This window comes from Oryctolagus cuniculus, chromosome 12, assembly GCF_051225735.1.
Source record: "Oryctolagus cuniculus isolate XC-2025 breed Fujian yellow rabbit chromosome 12, ASM5122573v1, whole genome shotgun sequence".
Classification (NCBI taxonomy): Eukaryota; Metazoa; Chordata; class Mammalia; order Lagomorpha; family Leporidae; genus Oryctolagus; species Oryctolagus cuniculus.
In genome coordinates this window covers 28,898,563-28,920,585 of record NC_142878.1, presented here as the reverse complement: position 1 = coordinate 28,920,585, position 22,023 = coordinate 28,898,563, and the positions used below count along the sequence as shown (strand labels likewise).

The 22,023-nt window shown below is 36.7% G+C and overlaps 1 protein-coding gene across 5 annotated transcripts in view; it reads right to left on the bottom strand.

Moving 5' to 3' along the window:
• MDGA2 (MAM domain containing glycosylphosphatidylinositol anchor 2) overlaps positions 1-22,023 on the bottom strand; it is an 891,422-nt gene that overhangs the window by 240,537 nt on the left and 628,862 nt on the right. For all 5 annotated transcript variants that reach the window (XM_008269620.5, XM_089309284.1, XM_089309285.1 and 2 more), the window contains one exon: positions 8,515-8,844. In XM_008269620.5, coding sequence (XP_008267842.3) covers positions 8,515-8,844 — 330 coding nt within the window. The remainder of the gene's footprint in view (positions 1-8,514; positions 8,845-22,023) is intronic.

Here is a 22,023-nt window from a genome sequence, read left to right as displayed (position 1 = left end):
ATCTAACATCCTAACATTCTTGGACGTGGCATTTTTGGACCAGGACTCAACGAAAACAGTTACATGTCTGGTGCCGCGGCTCACTTGGCTAATCCTCTGCCTGCGGCGCTGGCACCCCGGGTTCTAGTCCCGGTTGGGGTGCCGCTTCTGTCCCGGTTGCTCCTCTTCCAGTCCAGCTCTCTGCTGTGGCCCGGGAAGGCAGTGGAGGATGGCCCAAGTGCTTGGGCCCTGCACCCCATGGGAGACCAGGAGAAGCACCTGGCTCCTGGCTTCAGATCGCTGCAGTGCGCCGGCCATAGCAGCCATTTAGGGGGTGAACCAACAGAAGGAAGGCCTTTCTCTGTCTCTCTCTCACTGTCTAACTCTGCCTGCCAGAAACAAACAGAAAGTTACAAATGTTACTTGAGTCCCTTCAAGGATATTTTAACACTTGTCTCTAGTCACCATTTTTATGCAAGATCCTCATCAAAGGTGTGTGAATGAGTATTACAATCACTGGAGAAAGCAAAGGGAAATGTCCATTTCATCCATATTTTCAATGCATTGTGCCAGCTCTGGCACTAGATTTGGAACCTGAAATTTTAAGCTCAAGTCAGAGTAGAGCTGTAGGAAGTGAACAATGTATCTCAACTTTTAGGTACCATTTTCTTCTCTGCAAAATAAAAAGCTGTTAGATAATCTACAAGAACCTCCGATGTTGCAAATCTGTAATAATTAAGACATCTAAGAATATTTTTGAAATGTCTAATGAAATATGTAGTGGAGTACCTCCCTCAATAATCTGTTATTTTTTATTTATTTATCTAATGAAAAACAAAAATCAGAGCACACAAATGTCCTATAATTGTACCTTTAAAAACCCCAATTAACAATTTTCTAAAGTTTCCTAACTCGTTGATAATAATGAAGGAGTAAAACTAAGACTGAAATTTCATGAGGCCCCTTTAAACTTTAAAATGTATTCATCTGCAAGCAGATTTGGGAGGGAAAATTTTTAGCACTATTGATAGTTATAGTTTCTACTTTGGAATCCTTGATGAAATAAATTTAAGGAGTGGGTTATGAGCAGGTTTAAGCTGCCACATGTATGCCCATAACCTATATCAGAGTGCCTGTAATCAAGTCCTACATTCACTTCTTTTTTTTTTTTTTCTGAATTTGTTTATTTATTTGAAAGGTAGAGCAACAGAGAGGAGGAAAGACAGAAACAGAGAGATCTTCCATCTGCTGGTTCACTCCCCAAATTCCTGTAACTGCCAGGGTTGGGCCAGGCTGTGCCAGGTGCCAGGCACTCCAACTGAGTCTCCCATGTGGGTGGCAGGGCGTAGGCACTTGAGCTATCATCTGCTGCCTTCCCAGACAGATGAGCAGGAGGCTGCACTGGACATGGAGCAGCCTGGACTCAAGCAGACAACCAGACAGCATACACGAGTGTCACAAGCAGCAGCTTAACACATGGTGTTGCAATGCTGTTCCCCAACCTCGGCCTCTGATCCAGCTTCTTGCTAATGCATATCCTGGGGGCAACGGATGATGGAACAAATACTTGGGTTCTTGCAACCCATGTGGGAAACCTGGATGGTGGTCCTGGCTCCTGGCTGTGGCCTGGCCCAGCTGCTGTACTTGTGGGCGTTTGGGGAAAGAATCAGTGGATGGAAAGTTTTTTCTTTCTCTCTCTCCTTCTGTCTCTTTGTCTTTCAAATAAACAAAAATACACAAAGAAGGAGTTTAAGACAGTACATATTATAAAATGAAAATTAAAGATACCAAGTATCAATGAATCACTATAATAACTTTTCTCTGGTTTCAGAAAATCTAGGATTCTAGAGATTTTGCTATCACATGGATCAAAATAGTAATCAAACTACTAGTCTATGGATCTGGATACATGGCTGCTTCTGCTTAATTCTGCTGCCCAGTTGCTAAAGGTAGATTGATAGTGTCTTCTGTGAACATAAACATTTGAAATGTTATCAAGTTACATAATTAAGTGAACATAATAGCAATTCTCATATCTCTTCCGTCTCTTCTTCCCCAAAGAGCCAGGGTTAGTATTGAAACTGTAGCTTCAAAATAATATTTCCCAATTTATATTCTATTCTTAACTACAAATCTGATGGATTCAGTTTCTATCCATCACCTCAAGAAAATATTTGTTACAAGACTTCAGCTCTAGTAAATTACTGCTGGTTGTTACAATTTCAAATGCAAATTATGGAAATAATGGTTTTCAGTTCTCAATAGATATTTTTATATTCATTTATGTAACTTTTAAATAGACGATATATTCCCCAATACTTTGATAGAAAAGATAAAGGGTACAGAAAGCAAAATTTGGATAACATTTCTCATGTATCACTGATCAGTTTTATTTTAAGGTAATCTGGGAATTCAAAAAATGCTTAATTTCACTAAGTGAAGAAAGTTCTCACCGTGAGATAGCATACTCAAAGATAACTGACAATTGCTAATGTATAACTTCTATCTAGAACCTTTGCTCTGACATTAGGGGAAAATATTTGGACATTTTAAAATATAATAATCAGGGGGCCATCGCTGTGGTGCAGTAAGTAGGTTAATCTTCTGCTTACTGCGCCGGCATTCCATATGGGTGCCGCTTTTAGTCCCGGCTACTGCTCTTCCAATCTGGCTCTCTGCTATGGCCTGGGGAAGCAGTACAAGATGACCCAAGTCCTTGGGCCCCTGCACCCAGGTGGAAGACTGAGAAGAAATGCCTGGCTCCTTGCTTCTGATCAGTACGGCTCCAGCTGTTGTGGCCATCTGGAGAGTGAACCAATGGAAGGAAGACTTTTCTCTGTCTCTCCCTCTCACTGTCTGTAACTCTACCTTTCAAATAAAACAAATAAAATCTTTAAAAAATATAATAGAGGGAAACTATAAACATAATGCTATTTCTATAACTATATACTTCAATTCTATAAAATATTCTAATATTGAAACAGAATTAACATATACTGAACTATTATAGGAAATGGAATTAATTCAATATAGCCAGCCTTTAAATTTATATTCTCCCAAAAATAATGAATAAAGATATCGATACTTCTAAATTCAACTAAAACTAAAATGTTGCAAAATTTCATGTTTTAAAATGATCTAATTGAAAAGAAGGTTACTACAATGGTTATTTTCTGTGTTGATCTTTCAGGCTATCTGTGCCTGTTAAAAAAGATGGTATAAAATCTGAGAATTGAATCTTCATACTTAAATATTGTATTTAAACTCTGATCCCTTCTTCTCTCCTCTTCCCTCCCCTCTCCTTCCATCTCTTTCTCTCCTCTCCATTTCAGGTATTTTTCAAACTTACTTAAGTGTGAGAATAAACATAGTTAGAAAACTTTGCTTCCTTTGCCATTTTCCTTACATTATTTTAAGCATGCCATATGAATACTATTTATATAAATACGGATTCCAGATAAGTCTCCTAGACACTCTGCACTTTTAGACTGTTGCATTTACCTATCTCCTTTATGGACAATCTGCACAGCCACTGAACAATGTAGGATTTATACAAGAGAACAGAAGACATAATTCTAAAGACTATTTAATAATTCTTTAAAGCATTAGAAATTTTAATAGAAAACCATTCACATTTTTAAATAAAAACCCATTTAAAGAGAAAACTTACTTTCAAATAAGTAATGTTAAGCATGTAATATTCTTGGTAACTTTTATAAATCTAAATATGAATTTATCTAACTGTGTCTACCATATAGTCTGATATTAATATTATTACTTACTAAAAACACAAATGAAAGGAATTACGTATCTCTATGAGTGTGCTTAATCTAATATTTCTAAAGAATGTTCTATGTATACATTTTAGTGAAACACACGTGCTCAATAAGAACGCTATTACATAAATCAGCATCTCTCCAGAAAATTCACTCAGCACAATAGCAACTCAGGACTCTGAGATTAACACAGTAAAGATACCTGTTTAGTCACATTTAGTTACAGTCCCGATGGTACAAGTGAAGAGGAAAAGCTATAAAAGAAAAATGATAAAGGTTGTAGAGGAGGTAATTCATTGTTTTGTTTTTAGGGGACAGTTTCCCTAGTGACATCCTGCTCGAAATACTGTGATTCTTCCTGGCTCCTATCAAGGACAGATAAAATACCCCTTTCAAAAAAACACAGAAGTCAGATGGTTAAGAAAGGAATCTTCAAGAGATAAAGAGCAAATATAATCTGTGTGAAGCCAGAGCTGCCAGTGGGAAAAGTGACCAATGAGCCACACAGAAAAAACAGCCCATAATCAAGATACTCTAAAGTTCTCAGAGCATCTCATTGTTTCTAAAGCTGTGTTTTTCAGTATGCCTTCTCAATTAGACAAAATATTAAAAAATACTTAGAAACAGATGTATAAGGTAGATGATGGAATAGGGACTACAGCACAAAATTCTGTTTGTTAGGAATGAAATGTATGCAAAGGCAAAATAATCTCAGGAATCTCCGTAGCATAGTCCCATTCAATGGAATATTCCAGCACTAAAGTCCTCACAAGGCAGCCAACAAACTGACACGTAAAGGGGGAAATAAGACAGATGTCGCCTCAGTCTTAAAACATATCAATGTCTGTATGGACAAAAATAGGTTAAATATGGGTTTAACTTAATTACCTAGAAGTCCATAGAGTTTAATTTTCCTATTATTTGACTTCTTAATTAATAGTGTTTCAAAGGTGTAGGCTAAAAGTCAACAATCTATGGCCTGTGGGCAAAATATGGCCTACCAACTGTCTTTGTAAATAAAGTTCTATCAGCACACAGCTGTGCCCATTTATTTACTGTCATGGCAGGATGCCCATTCTAATCGCCGAGTGGAACAGTTGTGACAGAAACCATACAGTCTGGAAAGCAGAAAATATTGACTGTCCAGCCCTTGACACAAAGTTTGCCAACCTCTGATAGTCATCATTAATTTGGAAGTTATGGATTGAACTTCATAATTTTGGGTTCAAGGCAAGAAATTAACTTCTCCCCATCCAGTAACCCTGGTCCTAATTACATAACTTTTGACTGAATGGATGCTTGCTCTGCCCAGAGCATGGCCAGGGCTGCTTCTGTCACTTGTATGACTTCTTCTTACATAGAATAACCATCCTCCAGTGAAGTCATATTACAGAACTGAGGATTTAAGCTGCAGACTTATATGAGTTTCTGTTCTTTCTTAACTGCAAAAGGGCCAAGGAGCACATGCAATTTTTTTTCTTTACTCCCTTGCTCAATAACTGTTCTTATTCATTGCATACTGTTGTCCTATGTTTTCCTGAACTTCCATTTCAAAGTTGTGAATTCTTGCACAGGCACTGGTCAACTTTCACAATGACAATGCCTAGACAGGCAGTCAGCAGCAATGTTAAAATGTGGGGCTCCTTTTCTCAGTTGCTCACCACTGTGCACCTATGTTTATGTTTCAGTCTCCTATTAGATCCTCTACATCTGGCTCCTTCACATTTTGCTTCCTGCCATGCAGAGTGCCCATAGCCTTAACAAGGAAGAAAACAATCATCCAAACCTTATTCTCTATGTGTCCAGCAGATGGCTCAACTGTGTGTCATGGAATTCCAATGATCACGTCTTATTCTTACATTTCCAAGGTGTAAGAGCTTCAGAGTTTACTATAAACTAATAACTCTACGGCATCATTCAGAGGAATACCTGTAAGCTAATGAGCGCTTGGGGATTTTACCATGGAAGAAAACTGGAGAAAAGAAGATAGTCCTAAATATTAATGTTACTTCTTTAAAAATTATATTTATACAAATGAATAATGATCTACTGCCATGTTTTAAGAATTTTTGATTTATACTGCTACTTAAATTTTAGGCTAAATTCCTGTGCAGTTTTCAGCAACTATCTGAAGCACTTTTATTGTATAATACTGAATTATAATACTTGTTTCAATAATTTAACAACAATGAATATAATGTATTTTTAGATATCCATGGTCTAGTCAGGTACTGTATAGCTCAATAATAAAAACTGTAAAATTGAAATAAACCAACACTATTGGTTTATGTTAACTAATATCAATGCTATAGTAAAAGCAAGAAATAAAGAATTACTAGTATTCCTGGGACTTTCTTCATCCTGTGTATTTTCTCAAATGTACTCTCCTGCTGTTACTACCAAAATGAAACTTCCATCAAGATATAAAACCAAATGTCAGTTTTCTATGAAACTTTCTTGCATCTACATTGACAAAATCATCCACAAGATTTTACCAGAAGTATGCTCAGACTTAAAAAGCACAGTAGCCATCCGATATATTTGAGGTCTAATTTCTCTCGACAACTCTAGAAGAATCAGGGATGTCTGTAGTAGGTAGGGGATTTCAGGGAGGAGTATTTTGGAATAAGATTATATTTCCTTTTTCTCTAGCATTTTTATCTTTGATACTGAGGCATACTGATAATAATCAAGATAATTTAATTTTTTCAAGTAATCTCTTATTACTAAGAGGTAATTCTTGAGTACAATGTGCTTCCTGATAATTTTGAAATTTCCTTTTAGGATTTTTGGAAATTTCATGAATAATGCTGGTCATCTTTTCTACTTTGCCATTGAAAAACAGTTTCATATAGGCAACAGAACCAAAGAAACTAAAAGTGAACTTTAGTACTCATTTTGTAAATAACTGCACAATATTCCTTTGTTTTCCCTGATGTGTGCTCCCTCTTTTGTCTAATTTTAATAGCATGTGAACTGTGCTCCTTTCAAACAACTCCTTTCAGATAGAAATATTGATTCCTTGGATCTGGTCTTTTAATAACTGGTGCTGAAAAAGAAACAGCAGAAAAAAAAAAAAAAGCCAACAAATGACCAAAGAGAATGCTTATAAAGAAATGTAGAACAATTCTTGAAAAATGTACTTCAGAAATAAGAATGCATGATCCTGAATCATAAAAAATTGTTCTTATCCTAACAGAAAACACCAGATGTGGGTTGTCATCTCATACAATGTCACATAGCAAACTGATACAATGATCAATAGGTATTTACCAATTAATTGATACTTAAATGAATAACTGGGCATAGCTACAGTTTTCTATCAGATACCATAAATAAATCCATCTTCTAATGCTAAGAGCAATATTTAAATATCCATTAAATTTAAAAATGTTGTTTTAACCTAGAAAAGGACTAATATCTGAAACATACTTTTCATTACCCTAATTTCATTTTACACTAATTTTAACTAATAAAAAATGGAATACCCTTTAAAATAAAGCAGAATTGTGAAAACTAAACACATTTCATCAGCCTGAAGTGTGGAGCTGGTGCCCTCAAGGAACAAAATCAATCCCAAGTGCACGGCAATTTGGACCCAGCAGAAGGCACAAAGTACAGGTGAGTATATTAACACTCAAGAGTTAAAACGCTGTCTGACTGGAAAGGAAAAGCCAATTGTTAGATATTCCTCAAAACAGAGTACGCTCATAACACTTGCACTCCACATTTTCAACACATATCATTCAAGAATTGTCAATCTGGTAACAGGTTGGCAAAACACAGATAGTTTGGAATTCTGTGGATACATGCAGATCATATTTCATGGAAGCACAGGGCTTTCTATCGTCCTGAGGTGAAGCTAGTGTGTCCTCCCATTCCCTCCCTCTCATCAACAGACTCATATTCAGTCAAGAGAAAATCGCAGCATGGTCTCATCTTTAACCTTAAAGGAAGGAATTTTAGAGCAATATATTTTCATATTTAACTATTTCCATTGTGACAATACTGTATCACAGGATTCTTCAAAATGTCACATCTGATAACCACCTTAACACAATTTTTATTGGTTTTTACTAGTGTAGCGCATATTGGTCTTTAAAAAATTCATGAAAAATTCATGCTATAAAAAATTACATATACATTCCAGAATATTTGGGCCAACATAAACTTACCGTGAAAAACTATACATAGGTTTCAAAATTTTTGTACCGAAATTAACTAATCTTTGAATTGCACTTTTCCATGAACTTTCCAAAGCACTCACATATATTTTGTATTTGAACAGTCTTAAATTATCTCTCAATATTTTCTTCTTAGAACAAAAGAGTTTCTGTCTATAATTTCTGAAGACATCTTAAATTTTTAAACATTCTTTTTTAGTGTATCAATATAATTGTAGGCTCCATAGGGGGTAATTAATGAAAAACTGATATAATTTAACCTAGAAACCTATATATATATAGCCATTGGAGAGTGAACTAGTGGATGGAGGACCTCTTTCTCTCTCTCTCTGTATCTCTCTTCCCCTGCCTCTCTGTAATGCTGCCTTTCAGATAAATAAATAAATCTAAATATATATATATATATGTATATGTATAAAGTCACAATATATTTACTGACCATTTAGAATAATAGGATTTTTTTTTAAGACTCTTATAAGAAGAATGGTCTTACTTTAACTAAAGATTATTTCTTTTCTGGCAAAACTTAGTTTTCTAAACCTGAATATCGTTTCATTCGTAAATACATGCCTTACCTGTGCTGCTGGATATATTAACATCAATACTGATATCAGAGATCCCTCCTCCCTTCAGAGATGCCACACATGTGTATGTTCCAAAATCTGTGAATTTTAAATCAATGATGTCCAAGTTTGTTGTTCCGGGGGAAACATCAGGATCAGTCTGGGTGATCACCATCCGCTCAGAGCTTCTTAATGGACGGCCATTCTTAAACCAACTAAATGTCAACTCCTCAGAAGGAACAGCTTCTACTTGGCAAGATATTTTCACCTCACGCCCAATCTGGATGTTGTCATCTTTGTGATAAGGATCTGGTGTTATCCAGAATCGTCCTTTTTTTAATGCTAAAATAAAAAAAAAATCCATATGTGGTTAGTGTTACCTTCATAATTTTAGAAATTCATTGACTGCAGGTTCCTCTCTGGGCTGAAATAAAATAAAAAATAAAATATATACATATTTCTTTGCTATTTCTAAATAGTGTGCATACCAATAAAGCTCATTTAGGTAATCAAATAAGCTAAACCTTAAGACACTTAAAGGCTCCAAACACTGATTTTATAAATTGCATGTTTCTCAGTGATATTAAAAAGTAAACTTTTAACCTATGTATAATTATGCTTAAAAAATACTGCCACTGCATTTTGAACAAATGATGGAATCTGGTACCACTCAGAATCCCGTATGGATGTCAGTTGGAGTCCTGGCAGCTCTACTTACAATCCAGTTCCTTGCTAATGGCTTGGGAAAAGTACCAGGATGTGGCTAAAGTGCTTGGGCCCCTGCAGGCACATCAAAGACCTAAAAGAAGTTCCTGGCTCCTGGCTTCAGTTTGGTCCAGTCCTGGCTGTTGAGGTCATTTGGGGAGTGAAGCAGTGGATGCTCTGTGTCTCCCTCCCTTTCTTTCTGTAAATTTGCCTTTCAAATAAATAAAATAAATCTTGAAAAAATGATGCAATCTTTATATTAAATCACTGTATATTAAGTTTTCAGTTAATATGTAACACTCTAATCAACACCCATCAGTTATTGGGTAATTTCTTTTCTTTTTAAGATATATTTATTTATTTGAAAGTCAGAGTTACACAGAGAAAGAAGGAGAGGCAGAGAGAAAGAAAGGTCTTCCATCTGTTGGTTCATTTCCCAACTGACAGCAACTGCTGGAGCTGTGCCTATCTGAAGCAAGGAGCCCGGAGCTTCTTCCAGGTCTCTCATGCAGGTGCAGGGGCCCAAGGACATGAGCCATCTTTTTCTTTTTTTTCTTTTTCTTTTTTTTTTTTTTTTTTTTTTTTTGACAGCTAGAGTTAGTGAGAGAGAGAGAGACAGAGAGAAAGGTCTTCCTTCCATTGGTTCACCCCCTAAATGGCCACTACGGCCGGCGATGTGCCGATCGGAAGCCAGGAGCCAGGTGCCTCTTCCTGGTCTCCCATGCAGGTGCAGGCACCCAAGCACCTGGGCCATCCTCTACTGCCTTCCCAGGCCCCAGTAGAGAGCTGGACTGGAAGAGGAGCAACCAGGACTAGAACCCGGCGCCCACATTGGATGCCGGTGCCAAAGGTGGAGGATTAATCAAGTGAACCACGGTGCCGGCCCCCCATGGGCCATTTTATACTGCTTTCCCAGGCCACAGCAGAGAGCTGGATTGGAAGTGGAGCAGCCGCGACTACAAATGGTACCCTTATGGGATGCCGGCACTACAGACAGTGGATTTACCCACTATGCCACAGCGTGGGTGTCCGGGTAACTTCCAAAATAAATTAAGTAATATGCAAATGTCATACTGAAGAAAATTCTTTTAAGGTTGTACTTGCTGTTGACACGTAGTTTGGTAAAAATTTAATCAATTCACATTAATGAGGTCTCTTCATGTACTGAAACAAGCTAAACTGAAGAAAAAACCACAGCTTTGCCAAGAACCGCTCTTTTCTACCATAAAGAAACATCTCCAGTTAGAAACTGCCAGCAGGCTTTCTCATGCAGACAACCAAAAGCACTTCTGTGACAAGAACTGGAAAACATACCGTTTGTATCCTAATAGCAGTGCTTTCCAAACCCAAGGTCAGTGCTGTCCTCAAGATCTGGGCAGTGGTGAGGACTGCCAGAAGTCCACTGGGGAAGCATCAACAGGCTTCCTGAGGACCTGAACTCTGAACGACACCCTGAGACTAGCATCCTAGCATCGAATAGCTTTCTCCAACAGCGATTCTCCTACATGCACAGTGTTCTTTTTCCCAACATCCTCCCCGCTTCCTTCTGTTTTCACATTGCTATCCCTATCTGATAAAACACAATATATGTAGTGTAACACAATGACCAGAATATTGGCCACTTTTACCACTAAACCAAAATACATAATTATACTGTCAAAATCCACATCATTTTAGTGGATCTGCAGACAACAAAGTCTGTGTAAGCCCTTTCTGGATAACTGTCTCTGAATTTAGCCACATTTTCTTGTTAGTCCAACACAGCCAGGATATATCAAGGAAATCTATAGAAATGTTCAGAATCAACTACAGATAGATACATTTTTAAATCCTGAAAAAAATACTTCTAAGTTTCTTTACTCTTATCCTCCAATATTTTTATCCATTTTCTGATTTGCCTCTTGATGATAGACAAATGAGGATCAAAAGCAATATCTGCACCTTCCTTTCTACTCAGGAGATATTTTTAAGGCTGCTCCTTATGAGCAGGCACTACAGTATGTCCTGATTACATGTAATAAACAAAGCAGACACAGGATCCTCATTCTATTATCTATAGTTGTATAATCATATTTTCATAGGCAGTAGGATATGACTTCACATTGTCTCTGGCAAGGGAAATGTGAGCAAAATGCTTATTTCTAGATATTATATTTGTTAGATAACATTCTGTACCTACAATGCAATCATAATTAGAGTTTTATATATAAACAAATCATAAGAACACAGAATATAGTTTTCTTTTGTAAATAGATCTGAAAAGAGCATGTCAAGAACATTCACTCTTGCTAGCACCATAATATTGAAGTGAGAGCTGCTTTCATTTGCTAAGAATTTTCCTCAAGAGAGAAGTAGTAAATCTAAATAAAATTTCTGAACAAGTCAAAATTTGTTTATAATTCATATTCTATATGTTAATGTATTAACAATTTCCAATTGTTAATATAAGAGTACATATGGGAGTACTCTTCAGAATAATTTTTATTACAAAGTTATATGTTGTACATCTGCAAACACACACAAACTCGTGTCTAAGTGATTAATATTTATTTACCATGCACTTACTGATTGCTAGTTCTGTTTCTGTGGAGTGACCTATGAAAGTGACTAGACAGTGAAGAAAACTGCAAGCCATTCAAATTAGATTTACACTACTAAACAACTCAAAACCACTGATAAAACATATTAAACATTCATGTTACATCTTAGAAATTTTTTTAAAAAATAATCTTTAAAACTCAAACTAAAAATGTTAAAGATTATAAATTTTATAAACAATAAATACATTGAAAATGTCATTTTTCATTTCTATAGAAAGCATTATATGAACTCAAATACACTTTTAAGAAAGAATGAACTGCCAACATTATTTGTTGATATCTGTATCAGACAAAGTTTTCGCATAAGCCAACCATCTAAGTCTTTCTAATGACACAGATTCCAACGAGAAAAAGAGGGGCAATCATTCTGTTAAGCAAGTTCCAGTTCAGGAATACTGGAAAAAATCACAGGAATCATTTGACACCAGGGTCGGTCTCTGTATTTGCCTATGTTGTCCTTGTAACAAAATAACTGCTTCTCATGTCTAATACTCTAAGAAAATACTCGAAGGAAGAAAATTGGCTGAGTGAGGGTATGTGCGTGTGTGTAGACATCTCTCATAATGGAGTACAGAAAACTTTTTCATTTTGACTAGTCAGAAAATGAGTAAGAATATAGCCCTGTAAACTAGATAGGAGTATGAACATTGAGAACTTCAAACCTAATTATTTTTTCCGTTCTATGTGATCTAAGATGGACAATCTAATTTTTATGGGTTAAGCATGCCATTTGTAAAAACAGGAGGTGATAGTATAAGGCTCCTCAATCATCCATTCTGAGAAATGGATGTCTAACAACTGTATTTGAATTTTGAAAATATAAAGTGCTTATCATAGTTAGCAAGCTGGAAGGCACTTTCCTTCATCTATAATTAAATACTTTATTTTTCAGTGAACAATTGATAGTAGTTCATGTAACGTTAATTTAAAGTCATTCCCAGTTAAGATTTCAAACTCTTAAAATCAATCTGCAATTAGTGCTGAAGTACAACAAGGGTCCCATACACTTAAGAGACTCTGTAGAACTAAAGAAATTCTAGGCAAAAAGAAAGAAGAAATCCCTTTCCTCAAATGCAATTTCTTAGTCTGAACACAGAAAATCCCCTAACACTAGCCTGAGAGAACACTAGATTCGGTATAATGTATTATAAATTGTGATAGATGAACCCCAAAAGCGACTTATTTAGTCTGGCACTGCATGTAAAAGACTGGCAGGAAGCTGAGCCACTGCTCTGGATAATCAATTTGGAAACGTTGCATTGTAACCATCGTCTCATTTTTCAGTACTGAAAGATCTAAAAGCCGTCTTGGTCTATGTTCACTGTTTTTTATTTATGTATATATTTACTTAATTTGGAAGGCAGAGTGACAGAGAGTAAGAGAGGATGAGACTGAGAGAGACAGACACGGAGGGTTAGTTCTTCCATCCACTGGTTCATTTCTAAAACGGCCGCACAGCCAGGTCTGGACCAGGTGGAAGCCAAGAGCCAGAACTCCATCTCGGTTTTCCATGTGGGTGGCAGGGACCCAAATATCTGGTTCCTCATGAGCTGCTTTTTCAGGAACATTAGCAGGAATGTGAAGTGGAACGGCCAAGACTTGAACTGATACTGATACGGCTGCTGGTGTCAGCAGCTTAACCCACCAGGGCACAATGGGTTCTGCAATGTCCCACATGTCCCGCCACAATCGTCTCTGACAGGTTATCTATAAGGACGATCCAACTGCACTTACTGTAGTCCCTTTACTTTAGGAGAAACAAAGATGCTCTGTGAATGGAATGAAAACCAATTTATAGGAGCAGAGGCCACAAAGTGAAAAATCTGCATAGGATTTGCTGCTGACCTCCCCTAGAGAGAGAGATTATTTTACTTGTGAATAATGACAGTTCTTTCAATACCAGTGGTTTTACAGAAGACTTTCAGTGCTGAAAACTAACTTACTTCTTGGTCTTGAAACAGAGAGAATTGGCTTTGGAAAAGTCTAGTCTTGTGGTTTCCACAGGAAGAGGCTATGAAATTTACCTTGACTATAACTTTAGACGCAAAGCTATAAGATACATTGCTTTCTTGGTCAAATGTCTCAACATTAATAAAATGATATTTGTAGACAAAACCAAACTTGAAAGTAATGCCTTAAAATTTTAATAAGAAAGCATCTCAGGGCTGGTGCTGTGACATAGTGAGTAAGCTTCCACCTGCAATGCCAGCATCCCAGATGGGCACAGGTTTGAATCCTGGCTCCTCCCCTTCCTATCTGGCTCGCCACTAATGTGCCTAAGAAAGCAGCAGAGGATGGCCCAAGTACTTGGGCCCCTGCACCCATGTGGGAGACCCAGATGAAGCTACTGGCTTCTGGCTTTGCATCAGCCCAGATCCGGTGATTGTGGAAATTTGGGGAGAGAACCAGTAGATGGAAGGAAGGTAACTCTCTCGGTCTCTCCCTCCTTCTCACTCTCCATAACTCTGCCTTCAAACAAACAAATAAATGAATAAATCTTGGTAAAAAAAAAATAAAGAATCTCTTTGGAGGTAAGATATATCAACTCAGATTTTTAAGCTCTGAAAAAAAAAATATCTGTTTCAGAAGACAAGGAATGACTGCTGATCATCATTTCAAGGTGATAAATTAGTGAAACATCTCTCCAAATGTATTATATCTTATAATCAGTGAGATTTTGGACAACATGAAAAATTAACAAAATATTTCTGAGATCAACAGATTTGAAAACCAGTAACATCTTAATAAAAATCAATAAAAATTTATTTTCTCATCTATTCTTTGCAAAAGAGAAAAATATTTGTGTGAGAAAGTACTTTCCAGTCCCACCAGATACCAATTCAATAAGCAGTTGGAAATAGATTATATCAGCAAAGCAATTAAAAGACAGTAAATTATATATATATACAGATATATATATAAATAAATAAAATCTATTCTAATGTAATTAGGTATCTATCTGTCTCCTAGAAACAACTGTGAACATCTGGGTGGTATGGCCCCACATTATTCTTCTTTATTGTCCTCAAATCCATAGTAGAATTTCTGGTTATGGTTGGTACTCAGCAATTTTGCTGGATTTAATTACAGTTGACATTTCATTTCAATGCACTGACTCTTCGGATGGTGATTATTTTCATTCAGTCTGTCATGTATGTGTTACCTTTGACTCTGTTTTTACAGTCCTATATTCTGAAAAGCATTGCAAAAAAGGAGAAAGGGAAAGGGAAATATTCGATGTCTACTATGATTCCGAAGCCTTCTTGTGGGAGCACAACGGTACTTGGTGAACCAATAGTAGCAATACAAGTTCCTATGTGAGAGTGAGGGGCAGGATTCTGCACAGAACACAGGGAGCTTCAGTGCAGTGTAGTCGTAAACACATGGTGTCAGGGACATCAGGAGTCACGCATCCCGCTTTGTAAAGGAAATTGCTTCAGAGCCCAATGAATAATTACTTCTGAAGAACAACGGAAGCAGGAAGAAAGCTAACAACTAAGTATACTTGCATTATCTAAAATAATATTTTCTTCCTAAACCTGCTTCAGAAAAAGGTTAATAAGAGTTAAGCTGGAGGCCGGCGCTGTGGCTCACTAGGCTAATCCTCCGCCCTGCAGCACCGGCACAGCGGGTTCTAGTCCCGGTCGGGGCATCGGATTCTGTCCCGGTTGCCCCTCTTCCAGGCCAGCTCTCTGCTGTGGCCAGGGAGTGCAGTGGAGGATGGCCCAAGTGCTTGGGCCCTGCACCCGCATGGGAGACCAGGAGAAGCACCTGGCTCCTGGCTTCGGATCAGCGCGATGCGCCGGCCGTAGCGCGCCGGTTGCGGCGGCCATTGGAGGGTGAACCAACAGCAAAGGAAGACCTTTCTCTCTGTCTCTCTCTCACTGTCCACTCTGCCTGTCAAAAAAAAAAAAAAAAAAAAAAAAAAAAAAAAAGACTTAAGCTGGGGCAAAGCAGAACAGAGAAAAACTGAAGACTGACTATATGGGTCAAAACTAGCTTTTCTGCAGAACTTGTCAGAGCTTTGACCATGCTACCATGCACACTGCCACATTCCTACAGAGCCTAACTCTAAGGATAGGTCAGCCAAAACGAGTATTCCAGAAAATAAAGTTGGAGAGACAATGACCTAACAGAATCTGCCAACTGAAGGGGGTAATGAAAAGATTTTAAAGTAGATTCCATTCTTGATATTTGGACATTTCCATTATGAGTGTCACAAAACATTACAAAATATCACAAGTTGTATCACAAGATAAGGCTCTTTAGCGAAAATAAAATTAATAAAAATCTTTATTTTTTAAGTATCTAATGGCAGCTTGAAATTTTAAGAAATATCAGTTCTTCACTAAAACCACCTGCAGTAAGGGCAGCATGTCTCTTTCCTTCCCTACTAAAACAATGATTCTTTTGAAAAGAAATATCAATTTCTTCCATTTAGAAATAGGCATTTTGAAATATTCAGAAAGCAATAAAAAGGAACTAAATATATTCACATTTGTACAATTTCCAGCACTGATATAAACTCATTGAGGCCCAAGCTAAGTTTCTTAAGAAAATAAAAATCAGAGTACACTTACAGCTTAAATTGTTATTTAAAAAGTATGTGACGTATTATAAAAAGTATAATGTATTAAAGCTTATAGAAGATGGATGGGAGAAGGGAGGTCTCCTTTTTCTTAGATGCTATCAGGTATTCTTATACTCACATCCCTTATCTAACGACTCTAAATTCCAAGCTAGGGTCTGCACTGAAGTTCATTAATCATGCAAGAACAAAGAAGATCATTATACTGTTTCCTAAATGTGGTTTAATATAGCACTGCTTATAATCTGAATGTAAAATTTGATGTTGAAAGGAAGTTGGGGTTCTATTAAATTGTAAGGTATCAAGACACTATTTATTTTGTGAATTTACTTGGAGCTAATTACTATAGTTAATCATTCAAATTGTTGTAAGCAAAGTATAGTTGAATTTTAATCATCTTTTGAATGCTCTTACTCAGTAGAACAAATGCAGGTAAGCACGCAGGGTAGGAATTAAAAAAAGGATATTTTAGAAGGGCGTAAATTGAGCTTTTTAGAGTAGTTGCTTCTTTGATAAGGGGGAAAAGAGATCAATCAAAATAATACTATTATCATCATTATTCCAACCAAATAAGCCCTGTCTTAACCAAGGAGAAAATATGTGCATAAGTGTCATAAATAAAAACATTTCCACAACATGGCTGCCACAAAAATAATAGTACTTGACACAGCACGGCGTTTCAGTTTCTGAATAGATGATTATTCATCAGAATGACTGGCTGTCCCTGCTATGTTAAAAAATTGTGGATATTTATATTACATTTAACAACACTTCTTCACTGTGAGAAATGAGAATGCATCCAGGTTAAACTATAATTTTTTTATTAGTTGTTAAAGATCTGGGACTTGAAACAGCCACCATAAGATGAACTTCAACTTATAATGACTGAACCAAATACAATTCTGTTGGAATTATTTCAAGAACAGTACATTCATATTATATGTGGTATTGGTAATCAACAGTATAAACTTCTAAAATACTGAGATTAACTCAAACCAATAATTTTTCTTTACCTTTCTTCCTTTTTTAAAATATTTTGTCTCAAAAGATTTGGCCCTTTTCTTTCCAAAATGATCCTGCCCATTTGCCTACTTCTCCCACTGTTACCTAACAAAGTATGTTTTTTTTTTTCAGTTATCTACTCCTCTTGAAATCTCAATATTTTATTTTCCATATCCTATTCTCCAAGACTAGAAATATGTTTATATCATATATGAACTTGTCTTAATCCTCATAATAATAATAATAATAATAATCTCTCAAACTGTCTTCAGCATTCTTGGTAAAATTTTTTTTTACTACTGTTTTATCACATACTCACTTATGTGGACACTTTGCACTCTGGTTTTCAATGGTGCAAAATGATTTCTTAACAAAATAATGAAATTTTCTTATCATCTACATTTTTCACTTCACTTCACATTACATTGCTAAATTTTTTTCCATCCTGAAAATCTCTAGTGCTGGTTTCTACGACTGGTAAGAAATGGGATAACAATTAAGTAAATAAATCAATGGCCTTTGCTCATTTGCCCTGCAATTTTCCTGATCGTCTCCCTTCCTCAGCTGAGATGTAGTATTAGATCAGTAGTTACACAGTCAGGCTTGCTGCAGAAGGAAGGACCTTTCTGAATTGTTTTTCCATAATTGCAGATCATGGAATTTTTCATTAATGAAATACCTTCCATCTTGCTGTCCATGTTTGAGGAACATAGGGTTGGTTTTTATTTCTTATTGTTTCATTTTTTGTGACGAAATGCTTTAAGTCCTCCAATAGTTTATTAGAAAGAATGTAGACATTAAAAACATCCCCACTATGATGAACATAAACAGGTTTTCGGCCCTGGTATAATTTAAATTTTAAAAAACTGATTTAAAAAAACAAAGATTTCCAATTGTGTATTACCATTTTTCACTCATTTGCTATAGTGACAGTGTAAAAACAAATCATGAAAATGTTACAATCATATCCATGTACATTTCAAAAGTTAAGGAAAAATGCATTTAAACCACTGAAATATATTCAATCATTTTATCACTACAGAACAAAGAAAATAACCTAGATATATTGAAAGACTAAATAAATAGTGTCTATTTTCACTAGGAATTCAGATAAATTATCCTAATCATCTTATCCTACCTTATAAGAAACTGAGGAGTCAATATTGTTGACCAAGACTACCTAACCGTCCCCTCAGTCCGCCTGATAGTTACCTTTCTGACTAGAGGTCCCTGACCTTCCTGTCCTCAGAGCATCTACTTTAAAAAACCTGAATATTCAGAGAAATTGTAAATTTTCTTACTGCTTCTTTGAGATGTAAATTGCCTAAACCACAGAACTGTTTTTCTCAAGTACCTGGGAGCCATCCCTTTGAAATGTAATCATCAAAGTCTGAAATACTCCTATCTCCCAGTCTCTGTGAAAGCTGAGTGCCTAACTTTGCAAAGTGAAACTATATCATTAGCAGACATAGACTTAAAGACATTGACCAACCTCCGCAGTAACATTTTCAGGTATTTTTCTATTAGCTCACCCCAGCATTTTAAAAATCCTTCCAGCACTATTTCACTGGAGTTGAGTTCACTCTCTCTTCTTCACTGCAGCAGTGTTGAAAATCTTCCTTGCCATTTTTAACAAGTGTCAAACTTTGCTTTTACACTACTAAATTTAGGATCGTGTGTTACTGAAATAGATTAGAGTAGAATCAGTCTAAGAAATTCATTACCACAAATTTCAAGTGCTTAACAACACTCATACACATACTATAATATGTTACCAAAAGATGGAAAGTCACATGAATATAAGAGTATATGAGAGTTGCAAGGTGAATTTAATTTCTTTAGAATGTCCTAAAAGGTCAACACTATGTAATCTTTAATGTACTGTAGACAAGGATACAGACTTAGCGGTTACCAACAGATGGCAGGACTGCTAAAATGAGCTGTGAAGAAATTACAAAACTAAATAAATCCTATATGAATATATAACATATGTGTGTACATGTACACTATATACATACATATATATATGCTACAAAGAGATATTTCCTATAAAAAGGGAAAGGATATTGTATCTTGCTCCAGAGTCTTTAAGGCAAATTTTAGAAATATATTCTGTTTTTCTTATTTTTAATGAAAAATTAAATAAGGTCAAAATGATGGTGGTGTTGCAGACATGTTTATTGGTCTATAAGTTAACCCTACACTTAATAATATTAGAACAAGGGCAAAGAGGGAAATACTGATATTTCATTTTCTACAGTAGCTATGCATTAAAAATACTCCAACTCTTCCAATAAACAACAGATGAAAACACTAATCCTGGTTCAGAGATCTGGTGGGAATTTATCTTCTTAAACTGCATAAAAGTCATACCATGAACAGTCTTTTTAACCACATCCTTAAAGTGATGGTAACAATGAAACTCAAACGATCGATTAGCTGTCAATCTTATCTCATGATAACAATTTAAAGTGATTTTATACAGGAACCAAAGAAGCACATGCCAAGTGCACAGGTTCTCAAACCCAATTCAAGGATGAATCCAAATACCATGTCTTGGTACATATTAAGTAGGAGTACATACATATTAATATTCTAGGAAAATTAACCAGAAAGTCTGTTGGTGGTGGCGTTGGTAGTGTTCGTGTGTGTGTGAGAGGGGTATTGAGAAATTATATGCTGAAAGTTATGTGGAAACATACTCTTTCTCTAATTCTGTCAGAGTTTAACAGAGAGTTTAACAGCCCAGCACCACTTTTCTGAATGTCCATGGTTTCTTGGAGATTTACTATGGAAACGAATTGAAGACCAAGAATCCTGGAGGCAGACAACCTGTGTTCTAAATTATTTATTGCCTAGAGAGATGTGACGTTGTGTAATTAACTACAGAGCCACAGATTCCCAAATGTGTAAAATGGCGACGACAGTAAAATAAAATCGATCAATTAAGCTCTGAGTATGCTAATACCATCCAAAAATAAATAGCAGATGTCAGTAGCTTTACTTTCTAGTCAGTGTTTCCTGAGCTTTCCCAATATGTTTTTGCAACCAAGGGTACTAAGGTCAAAAGCCTCAAAGTGGAGAAAAGCATAGAATTTACTAATTTCATAAAGACAAGCAGTGAGGGCACTCGGTATTATGGGATGGAAGAGTTATTACGGCCGAGTCAGAGAAGGCTTCCTGCAGTTGGTGGTGCCTGAGAATTCAGGGGTAAAGGGAAGGCAGTGGAAAACGCTGCAAGGTCACTGCAGAGGGTGACACGTGGAGCAGGAACTCTTACTGTCCCAACAAGCAGTGCTAACTTAGCTCGGTGACTCTAGCAAACCCTTTCCTCTTCCTGAAAATGTATTTCTCTGGAATTTCAGTCACTTTTATTTCTTTCCCATTTCTCAGGATGCAGAGTGGTTCCTCTTTCCAGGGCTGACTTTTTTTTTTTTTTTTTTAAGATTTATTTATTTATTTGAAAGGCAGAGTTAGGGGGAAGGGGGCGGGGGAGACACACACAGAGAGATCTTCCATCTGTTGGTTCATTCCCCAGATGGCCAAAATGGCTGGAGCAAGGTGGATCTACAGCCAGGGGCCACTTTCAGGTCTCCCACGTGGGTGGCAAGGCCATCTTCCGCTGCTTTCCCAGGTGCATTAGCAGGGAGTTGAATTGGAAGTGGAGCAGCCGGGTGTCCAACGGGCACCCATATGGGATGTAGCAGGCAGCAGCTTTACCTGCTCCATCACAGCACTGGTAAAGGGCTGAGCTCTTAAAATGGACTCCTGAACTCAGCTACAACTGTTAACGGAACACATACAGCACTAGGGTTAGTGATGTGACAGAACAAATACAATGCACAATTTATGAAGCGTTTCATCCATGAAACGGACATTTGAGGTTATTGGCAAGTAGATATCAGTTTGTCATCACTGAACCATTAATCTTAAAAATTTTGTCAATTATCAGACAACTGATATTTGAATACGGGCCATAGATGATGCTAAAATTTATACACTTTTAGTAACTGTCCTGGATTGTATGGAAAGTATTCACTAAAGTTTTCTGGGAAAAGGAGAACTGTATCTCCAACCTTCTCTTAAATGGGTCATAAAACATCCTTAGACAAAATTAGAGAAAGAGTGATAAAGTAGGGGCTGGCGCTGTGGCACACTGGTTTAAAACCTTGGCCTGAAGCGCCGGCATCCCATTTGGGCACTGGTTCTAGTACCGGCTGCTCCACTTCCCATCCAGCTCTCTGCTATGGCCTGGGAAAGCAGAAGAAGATGGCCCAAGTCCTTGGGCCCCTGCACCCACTTGGGAGACCGAGAAAAGGAACTTGGCTCCTGGCTTCGGATCAGCACAGCTCCGGCCATTTGGAGAGTGAACCAGTGGATGGAAGACCTCTCTCTGTGTGTCTACCTCTCTCTGTAACTATGTCTTTCAAATAAATAAATAAATCTTTTTTTTTTAAAAAAAAAGGGTGATAAAGTAAATAAAGAAAATGCAAACTAACAATGAAGCTGGATAAAGACTACATATTTATGGGAGTTCCTTGTACTACCTTGGATATTTAAATATTTTTCTTAAGCACTTGTTTAATAAATTAATTTGTAGAAAAATCAATGGGTTTATTGTTACTA